This window comes from Limanda limanda, chromosome 14, assembly GCF_963576545.1.
Source record: "Limanda limanda chromosome 14, fLimLim1.1, whole genome shotgun sequence".
NCBI classification, from domain to species: Eukaryota; Metazoa; Chordata; class Actinopteri; order Pleuronectiformes; family Pleuronectidae; genus Limanda; species Limanda limanda.
In genome coordinates, this window is record NC_083649.1 from 23,071,821 (window position 1) to 23,083,127 (window position 11,307).

The window sequence follows — 11,307 nt, forward strand, 5'->3', positions numbered from 1 at the left end:
TAATTTCACCCTATAATTCAGTGCAATTACATGCAGTGAGATCTCTGCAACTCCAGCAGTTTAAACCATATGATTACTATTGGAATCTTCACCATTTACCTGCCACTTGCTAATAATATCCCTCCGTTGCTCATGTTCTGGAATGATAGCCCTGAAAAGCTGGGGATGTATTTGGGTCTAACACAGTTTGGCTGAGTGCTATAGGCGACACAATCAAATTTAGCTGAGAGTCGACTCACTTGACAACAAAACATTATTTTTGCAAATGTGCTCGGCCAAAACTGTTGAGAAAAACCTCAAACTAAAAGTTTTCATTTAGTTATTTTTGATGATGATTTACCTTAATTGTCATTGTTTATTGACTAGAAATGTACCACATTCCCTGACTTCACCTTATTTAGGTTTTTTTCATTAGTAGAGGAAGAGGGGACATCACAGCCACTATTTATCCACTCATAGCCACTCATTATCCATCTCCCGCTTTTCATTTAAATTTGATTTTTCTGTTTTTCAGGACATTTTGGATGACATTAGATTGGCTGTCTCTCTTATCATCAACAGGACAACTCAAGCATGACCGTCTCCTGGAAATCACTGCCCATGCTCCTCCACATCTGCTTATTCCTGTGCACCACTGGAGGTCAGAATTCATTCTTCAAATAACAGTCTGCCTGATAAGGTCAACAGCGAAGGAGAGTAATGTTTGTCCAGCAATGTATTAATTACTTGTCCAAACATTTACCGAGCAGTTTCTTATTTGCTGTTCATGTCAAGTAAATCTTTGTATTTAATACTACATTTTTAAACGGATTAATATAATGATCACAGTTTTAAAAGCCCTGGGAGATGAATGGTGTGAGGATTAAATTGGGTCCCTTTAGAGAAATCATGTGAAAGGAAAAGTAATTCAAGTACAAGAGATTCTTGTTCCCACTTTTTTATCAGATGATCTGGCATGTGAAATGATTTTGAAATGTAATATTTTTAATAAATCAATTCTGACCTGTGAGGTTCTTCATCATCAGGACGAAAACTTGAATTAAAACTTTCTTTCCACCACACAAGGTCAGACAGATTTCTTTTCTTTTATGATCATTACTAATAATTACTCCTAGATTCTGCTTTGAAGAAAAAAATAACTGAACAAACCAAACTATACAATCAGTTGTTTTAATCTAAATGTAACCACTCCTTTCATTCCAGACTTTTTTCATTCTGCTCGCTCTCACTCAAAACCAACAATAGTGAGAAAATCACACACAATCTCTACCTCAGATTTAAACAGGTGACATGTGAGGGATGGATGTTGTGTTTGAGTTTCAGTCTTGTCAAAAAACAAAAAAACACAACCAATGCCCTTTGTGATATTGACGTACCTTGAGCAAAGTCAAACATGTCTCAAGTTATGTGTTTCCACAGCGTGTAGGTCATTCCCAGTGCCCTGACTCAAGAGCTTGACTCTACAATTGCATTCCAGTGCATTTACTGATGTTATTGCTTCATCAGCAGTGAAACCAACACCTCAAATGGGCTGCCTTTCACTGAATGACGACAGGACAGGGCATAAAAATAGATTATGTTATGAAAATAACAAAAATAGAAAAAAAAAACAGATTACAGCAGTCATTTTTGCAAATCAAATGAATAGAAATGAATGAATAGAAAATCTAGGCCAGCTCAAAGAACAATAATTAAACAGAATCAGACATAACAACACAGCTGAAAACAGCTCAATGATCAGTCGAGAACAATGTGCATTTAAACCAAGTATCAACTGTTGCAAATCACAAGAGGAAAATAAAGATGCACTAAACAGGAAGTATGGGGGGGGGGGGGGGGTGTTGTCATGACAAGAACCAAGGAATGAGTCAGTCTGTTTCATCTGTCAATACATCATGGTTGTCATGCTTTACATTTCGTCTCTGTATGTTCAGTGGTGCCCCAACAGTTCGAGCTGAAGCCTGCGAACCAAGCAGTGCTGCAGGACTCGGATGTGCACTTCAACGCCACTGTGCAGGGAGTCTGGCAGGTCATGAACTGGGGAGTCGGAGGGGATTTTGTCCTCAATTTCCGTAAAGACGGCACCGTGATCTCATCCTCAGAACAGTTCTCTGCCAGATTCTGCTCTGCAGGTAACTCCAACTGTGTGGAGTTCACCATCCACAACGTCAGCCTCAAGGACACTGGGCCGGTCACCTGTGAAATGTTTGGGGTTAATGGTTCCAAGACTGCAGAGCTCAACGTTCAAGGTGAGGGTCACAAACACATATCAGGCTGCACATATATGTTAGTACCTGCAGGGGGGGACACACGGGGTCAGAGGTGCACTGGCCCCTGCTGAAATATGATGGGCCTCTCAATTGTCCCTGTCCTGTTAGTGGTCATCTTTAAAAAAAAAAAGGCTAGTCACTTACTTACAATAAATATGACTGTAGGAGCCGCATTTAAGTTTATTACCAAATACTATGTATATAATATTCTAATTCTAAAGATTTGTGTTGGCAATTAGTAGCAAGTACATTGCCCCACAGTTGAGTAGGGCGCCCCTATAAGTTTTTGGGCATGGTGCATGGTGGGAGAGAGAAAGCGGGTGACAGCAGATACCATCTTTGACCTCAGCCTCAGTGCTGTGAAAGTGTCAGCTGGTGAATTGGCAACGCTACAGTGAAAAACTGAAACAACTGCATCTGATTTTCGTATTATGTTTATTTTGCAATGAATTCTAAGTAACAGTAAACAATGCTCTCTCCCTGGATCTCTTCTTGGAAACAAGGCTGCAAGTCTGACATACTGCACCCGAACTCTCTATGTGGTAACAACAATATGACTTTGAAATAGGTGTTAAAGGGAAAACTCTTTAGGAAACAACTTCAGGAATTTTTGCCACTACAATGACAATTTGTAAATATTTTTTATGGTCAAAGCTTTCTTAGCAACAATAATAATAACAATGTCAAAATTACATAGCACCTTTAAAGGGTATACATGTCACTTTGATTAAACTTGATTCATAAATAAAAGCAGTAAAAAAAAAGAATCACATTAGAGGAGTGTTTAGAAATAAAACCTATAGGAACAATAAAAAGATGACAACATTATTCAAAGCAAATAAATACAAATAAAAAGAATACAAGCAATGAATCATAAAAGGATGCAATAGAGATGGCATCATATAAAGGCAAGTCAGGTAAAATGGGTTTTAGGAAGTGATTTAAAAAAAGTAATTGAATCTGCAAATACTGAGACCATCTGTGTAAATTGTAGCCCCTGATTTAGAGAAATCCTGGATTCACCACTGAGTACATGTCCTTCACTGTGTATGCAAACATGACGTCTCTATCAACAGCCACTGATTTGGAGTTGTCTGCAGTCTGCTCTCGCCTAGACATTGAATTCTAAACAGATGACAGTTTGAGGAAGGTGTAGTTACTAGGATCCACTGTGGGGGGCAGCAGTGTACTCTTTTTCATCTGTGCAATCTGCAACCCCTCTGAAGAACATAATCACATTTGTGACATCCAACATTCAGCCTGAGCTTTCTGGTGCTGTGGACATTGTTGTTTTAGAAGGATCAAAGTGTTCATGCTGTACTTGGCTCAGCAGGGAGTGAATAGTGATACAAAAACAAACACCGAAGAAGCTTCAACAATAATATAAATTACAGTAGGAAAAAATTACAATGAATCTGCACATAATACTCATACACATACACACATGCTTGCCTGTGCTAGATGGCCTGTGTGGGGCTCATTATCTCCCCATCACATTTATTGGAAAGCGGTGTCAGAGAAACTGGGGGCTTCCTTGGGTCGGGGGGGTGGGGGACCTATAACATAACAGCTATTTGTTCAGGGAGACAGAGAGCAACTATAATTGCTTTTGTAAGGGGGGGATGTCGATTTAGTTAGACGTTAGCGGCCAGATATCAGAGACCTGGAATTCAAACACATATACAAGTGAACAAAATAAAATAAATAATATAAGGAAAAATCTTTGATGCATCTTTTTCAATTTTATAAAGGCAGCAAAGACAGTTATTAGTCGGGAAAAAACAATGTGTTCCCAGTGTGTCCATGTGTTACCTTGACTAAAATCTTTCATCGGGAAAAATAACAAAGAATCCTGAAAGAAGAAAATGGAGGCATTAATACTGTGAAGCATCAGACCATAGATATAAAATGTAAATGTGCTGTAAATAGTGTCATTAATATTTGACTGCAGTGATGAATATTCCTCTGGAAAGATTGCTTTATGAATTACTCAAAAAACTTTAACTTTAGATTGATAAATCATTCTAAAGTTATTTGATTTATTCACACTAACCCAATATGATAGATAATAATCAAATTTGAACCCTTTAGACTGAACATATGTAATAAAGTTAGATAGAGATTTAAAATGCAAATTAAATACATAATACATTTTAAAAAATCGATTTGTTGTCAGATATTCAGAAATGGACATACTGTATATATGGCTTCAGAGAAAACCTCTGACTCCCCCTAAAACAAAACTGAGAAACATTGTATTTCTCCAGAGGGAACGTATCCACACATCTGCTCTTCTCAGCCTTTCCATTCATCAGTAGATCAGCCTCAACCTCTGGATTAGCCAGAGGTATGATAGTGAGCACACCCCCAATAAATAATTGTCTCTCCAATGTAGTTTTATCAACCAGCCACAAACCAGTGCACTTTCACAGCAGTATAAAGCAAATCCAGCAAAACACCACACATGCCCGCTTCCCAGCGTGATAGTAATCTGAAGGTGATCTCACTGTGAAACATCTGGGCCCTGCTCCCCGGCTGTGAATGGATATTGATCATGTAGGTGCTGGAGCTCTATCTCATGCTGCTGATTAGGACCTCCATGATTACAGACTTATTCTCCTTGCATGGAGCTAATGCTAATAATTCCAGCTAATAGACCTGCCAGCTGGGCACATTCATTGCTTTTCTGCAAGACTAGTGTTAATGAGGGACACTGACAGTTCAATAGCAAAGGGAGTTTAACAGCAAACTACAGATAGGCTCATATCATATTAAAGTATCATGTTAACAACTGTGAGATTGTTCCATTGGTTCACATGATGTCAAGGTGATCCCTTCATATCCACACTAACAATACAATGAATGGCATTGTTCAACGTGGGAACACATCAGTGATCTTATTGTTCAACCTATAGAAAATCATTAGCCATGCAGCATCAGCAGCCGTGTGTTAATCTGCTGCACAGTTAGATTGAGTTTTTATATGTTTTCCCATGTGAATGGGTATTGTGTTATTTCAGGCAGGGCACAGATGTCACACTTATATAAACTGACTGTCATCAGCTGCTTTATTCATGCTTCACCATCACTGACCCATTCATCAGCCTTGTGCCTTTATCCAGCCACAGTCAGGCAGGTGCACACAGTGACCTGTATAACCTCATTTCTCACTGGATATACTGAGTTCAAACCTTCATGCCAAACACATATGATTTGCCACTGCAGCTCCTTCGAAACAATCTTCAACTTCTGCACTGTTTATGCGAGTTTAAGAGGGGATTTGTGGTTTGAGAAGACACTGCTGCTCTAATATTTCTCACCAATAATTCATGAATGTACTATGTTTATTTGAATATCAACAAACGGCAAGTTCAAATCAGTTTTAACATGGTCTCTACAAAAGGTCCATGGCTAGCTAGAATGGAAGTATGCAGACTGGATGTTCACAATTTATGCTCCACATGTAGCATGACAATGTAGGCTACACAGTTTGATTATTCTCTGTTGTCCATCTTATCACACAAACAGAGACCAGACCCTGTCAAACATATCACACCCAGCAGTGACAGTAGTATTGCTACGGCCACAAACAGAAAAATGAAAACCTGGCTCAACTTTGTGTCCACAACATTAAATAAGAAAGCCTACCGAGTAGTTTGTTTTAACAAGTTTATCTTCAAAAATTGGAAACAATAATCTACCAAAACTATGGGAGTCTGGAGGTCTGGCCAAAAATAACAACGGTTAGGAGGTCTGGGCCAGCCCACAGGGACCGTAGGACCCAGAGCTTCCTCCTCTAAACTAATACACCCAGAGGTCAGCCTAAACTAGAAATAGAGCCGAAAACTGAACTACCAGACCTCCAGCCTCAAACAGAAGGAAACACAGTGTAAAAACATCTTAAACTAAGTCATAACATTAATGCATTAACACAACAATACTAAAAAAGACATTTTTTAACTAGTACTTTTAATAGTCCCTTGGGCCTTTGCATGTGGTAGGGTGTGGGTGGCTATGGCTCAGGAGGTAGAGCAGGTCATCCACTAGAGTCAGCGGTTTGATACAAATGTGTTCCCAATTCTGCTTGTTGAAGTGTCCTTGGAAAAGATACTGAACCCAAAATGATCTATGATGGCTCTGAGTGTGTGCTGTGTGATAGAGAAAGTGCTGTACATACAAGCACTGTTTGACTGTATGTCTGAATGGGTGAACAGCAAAACTGGATCGTAAAACACTTTTACCGATCGCTACATTATGTTGTGGTCCAGGTCAGAGACCGTTAAGAAAAGGGAAGCACACACAAGGGATTAACTAAAATAACGGACTTGAGATTCAGCTTGTATTATAGATGCCACGAAAATGACAGAAATAAGCAAACTGTTAAAAGACACTGAAATCTAAACCCCACGAGCTAAACTACCAGGATAGGACAGGGCTCACGTAACATGGAGACAGTGGCCCCAAGTTTCTTGATGGTGTCTAACTTAACCTTATCAGGAACTTGTAATGCTGAAAGAGAACAAACACAACACAAAAAAACAACACAACACACAGACACGCAGGCAGATTTGTCACACAGCACCAACCCTAGTGAGCGGGAACCCAATGGGGGCGCTCCCTCAGACTACTGGGTCAGTTGCTTAAAAAAAGCACTGATTCTCTGAACTAACCTCTCTATCGTCCCGGTCTCTGTCTCTCAGCGAGTGGCACAGTCAACATCCTGGGAGGGAACGTGACCGCGGTCCAGGACCAGCAGGTGGAGTTCCAGTGTGTTACTACTGCTTGGTTCCCCATACCCACAGTAAGCTGGACACAAAACAGTAACGCTATAAACAGCAGCCTGTACAACACAAGCAGCATGGCAGATGGGGACCTCTTTAACTCCACCAGCGTCCTCAAGTTCCAGGCAGTCAAAAACACCTTGGTGGAGTGTTGGGCAACTGTGCCAGCGCTAACAAACCCAAAGTCCAGCTCTGTGTCCTTGGTGGTTGGTAAGAAAGTCAACTTGTCAGCCTCCTACTACACTTTCTGCCTCTGTGCTTCAATCAAAGTTTGGAAAAAGTGAGCTAAATGTATTATGATTTCATTCTTTGGTTCCCTGTGTTGTTAATATCAAGAACAACACAAATTCATATAATACCTCCCATTACAATGGAAATCCAGCTGACCACTACATTACACAATCTCAAATCTACATCATTGCCAGAGAACAGTTCATTCACTTTTTACTACACCCATGAGATACTTTTTTGTTTTTTAGAAGTAATTGATTGATTAATAAGACGACTAATTTTGTCTAGTTGTGACATAGGGTTGTTGTGTTGTGGTTGTCGTCTCACAGCAAAAAGGTTCCCAGTTCAAGTCAGAGTTTGGCTGGGGTCTTACTTCAAGTTTTCATGTTCACGCCGTGTCTTTGTGGGTTTACTCCCGTCACTCCGGCTTCTTCACACACTCCAAAGACACACCACATGTGTAAAAGGTTGTGTGTCTCCATATGTTGGCGATATGGTGGCGGCCTGTCCAGGGTGTTTCCCACCTCTTGCCCAATGTCGGCTGGGAGCTATGGCTGGGATCCTCAACGGATAAGCACTGTAGATAATGGATGGATGGATGGATTGTCTTGAAGTGGCCACAACAAACACCCATCAGGTGGTGATAATCGCCTGTCAAAGAAGTGATGGACTGATAGACCCACAAATGTAGAGCACCAACCGTCACATACACATAGTTATTCTAGCATATCATCAACAAACATTACTGTCCTAGTATTTAAAGAAGACCTGAAAGTAGGTTACATTACTGCTTTGTCTCAAGGCTTTGTCCAAGGTTGATGCGGTGTTTGACACCTCTGTACTGATTGCAACCAGGATGTGCTCACAGGCAGCAGTGACTATATCTGTCTGAGCTTGAGTTGATATCTGTGAATATTCTCATAGATTCAGGTTATGGTACCTTCAGATGTGTAGGTGGTGCTTAGGGAACTGTTTCAATAAACAAGAGCAAGTCCAGTTGCCTACGTAGACTTGAACAACTTCTGAAGCTTGAGTTTATTATTCCAGACAGGAAGTAAGTGCTGCAGCAACAATGTTTAAGAGACTTGTTTAGTGGATGGTAATGGGAGAGGTTATGGTTGGTCGGAGACAGTCATGTATTAACCCCATCATTCAGTTGTGTTGCTGAAACCTCAGACTGGTTCAGTATGTGAGTCTGTTTGACATTAAACTGTCGGCAAAATTTTCTGTTTAGGCAGTGATGGTTCAATGATCCACTTCCAGAAAACATACAAACCCACTGGAGAAAAAAGAGAAAATGGAAATCTACATGCATCACAGGCATTAATATGGACATTTAGATTGGTTATTTGTGTCTTGTATTTTAATGTGGCAGTTGGTTTTGACAGTAATGAATAGGTTTTTATCTCTTTGAGTGTTCTATTCTGAATACCGTCCTTTCCTCTTGCTACAGTTCCCAAACCTCCTGACTGGACTGTGCTGATAGCTGTAGTCGTGTCTTTTGGAAGTGCTGCTTTGCTGGCTCTACTCATCCTCGGAATCATCTTCTGCTACCAACGCAGAAAAGAAAAACGTGAGGCCGTCAATTCTAACACAAGTCACACCACACACTATTTTTTTTAATCTGATATGAACGTGGTACTAATTTGTTTGTGAGTAGGAAGTGCGTGGAAATATTAATGACAACGGGGTCACTAACAAACATATTTTCTTACATACATGGCAAAAACACAAAAGAGTTGATGTTACTGATTCTTGATCAAACACAATACTGTAAATCAAAGGGAAACAGTGGGAAGACAGATTAAGATCAGACTGAGTCAACCTTGTTCTATAATCATAAAATTGTTTCTTGAGATGAACAGTTGTGTACGTCTTGTTTACATGTAAATATTTGTACATTCATTTGGTATCTCACGATCTCCCTCCAGAGTCCAACTACCAAGATGAAATGAGGTGAGAACAAGAGAACATTTAGTAAATACTCCACCTCAACGCTTGGTGTGTTTCTACAACCAGTTGAATACTGTGTCGTGATTTATGTGTGTTTGTAGCAGGAGGGTGAGGACAAAGAGCCAGATCAGTTCTGTCAGTGAAGCTGGACTGAGACGGGGTCAAGCGAATGCAGGATTTGAGCCAGAAGGTCAAAAAAGTAAGAGCGACAGGTGGAATTACACAAACACATACACAAGTTCGAGATGAAAATCTGTACATTTCAATTCAAATTTAAAAGTTAAAAGCTGCACTCTATCACATGCTGCTGCTGTTACCGAGCCAGGTCCAAACTATTGTCTCTGTCCACAGGTGTCGCTCCCAGTGAACTCACTGACAGTGGCTCTTACCAGGCAAATGGCCCCATTGTTTACCAGGTAGGGTTGTGGGGTGGTACTGTAATACACAATGACAATACACAATACAAAGTAGAAAATGATTGCATACAGCAGTGTTCAAAGACTCGTTAAGATCATGTAACTTAGAATAAAGAAGTTCCTGTGGTAGAGACACAGCATGAACAGTAACTAACGGTTACTAATGGTAGAAATTTTTTTACAGATTAAAAGGTAAAGTCAAAGGAATGAGGCATATTGTGGGAGGATTTGGATTTTAAAAAGAACTGCACTTACTCTCGGTCCAAATGACGCCATCGGGGCAAGATGGCAGCATTGGAAATTAAATTTCTAGATAGTGGGTGGAAGTGGAGACACGTCATCCATCTTTATATTCAGTCTACTGCACAACATGGCCGACACTGCCATCCATAGTCCCTTAATTAACATGGCTATACAATCTCTACATAATTATTTTAAACTTGGACTTTTTTTAAAGACAAAAATGTTGGGCAGCACGCCTCCAAATCATTTAACTGTATGCCAGTTCATTATAATGCACTATGAAGGAGAACACTCCCTCACTTTGCACCCACACTGCCATCCACCACACACGAAGACGCCTCACAGTTGGTGTAGTGTTCACCTTTGGAAAACGTTATCACAGCTCAGAGGTCACGCTGGATTGTGCCATTAGAAAGCCTGAGAGATTATTTATATCGACCCCTTTTCATTGCTCCTGAAAATGAAATAAACTAAGTATCAGCCACGTGAATAGATCATGTTTAACTACGAAGCTGCTAATCATTAATGTGTCATTTATCAGGCATGCTACGTACACAGCATGAATAATTCAGTGCTGATCATTGTTGATCATTCAACTCATTTAAGTACTGTGATGAACGAGGTAGCTCTTTACAAACATGTATTTAATTACAGCCTAGTAATATACCAAGCTGATCTATCTCAGCTGAGCAATGTACAGTAGTAACATTTTTCATGTGTTATTGATGTGCCTTTGATGTGTAGATGCCTGATATCCTCAATGGTGACCAGACAGGAAATGGCTACAACAGTGCCCAACACACTTTGGACGGATCAGGCTTCAGGAAACACAGACATCTCACCTTTGTGTAAGGACAGAAAGAAAACCACAAAGAACTTGAACAGCAGCCTGAAGCCAAACTGGGCTGCAAAGGTTGAAAAAAGGTGGACGAAGACCTGGATCTGCCCAGAGCAAAGACTGATGAAATAACATGGAGTGGGTGGAGTCACAAGTTGAGGCTGATATTGCAAAACTACTGGGTATTATCTCTGTACTCAAGTTAAGTTGCAGTAGCAGCATCATGACAGATTAGCACTTACAAACAACTACAGCAGCCTTCTGATGCTGCTGCATAAAATGGTGAGTTTGTTCTCACAACGGACTAACAGGACTGGGGCCATACTTCTTTTATCCCTGTTTATCTAGTTCACGCTAAACCATATCTTTACATTGAGTTAAATTATTCAAAAGAGACGATGTTAGACTTCCTTTGTCCTCCTACATCTCAAAATGACTCATAATGAAATACACGTAATTGCCTGTACTGTGACCGGCAGCTTATTTTTACAATGTGATAAAATAATTGTATATAAAAAGTTGTAAACTTGTAAATGTTTGAAACAGTCCCTATGAGGAATTACACATTTTTTAAC

General features: G+C 40.1%; 1 protein-coding gene across 1 annotated transcript; it reads left to right on the top strand.

The window, feature by feature from the left end:
- The first annotated feature begins 573 nt into the window (after nucleotides 1-573).
- On the top strand, nucleotides 574-10,746 carry igsf5a (immunoglobulin superfamily, member 5a). The gene is made up of 8 exons (XM_061085351.1): nucleotides 574-640; nucleotides 1,935-2,249; nucleotides 6,971-7,261; nucleotides 8,736-8,855; nucleotides 9,214-9,238; nucleotides 9,337-9,434; nucleotides 9,587-9,651; nucleotides 10,639-10,746. Exons 1-8 carry the CDS (start codon nucleotides 574-576, stop codon nucleotides 10,744-10,746), a joined length of 1,089 nt encoding a protein of 362 aa, XP_060941334.1.
- The last annotated feature ends 561 nt before the right edge of the window (nucleotides 10,747-11,307 follow it).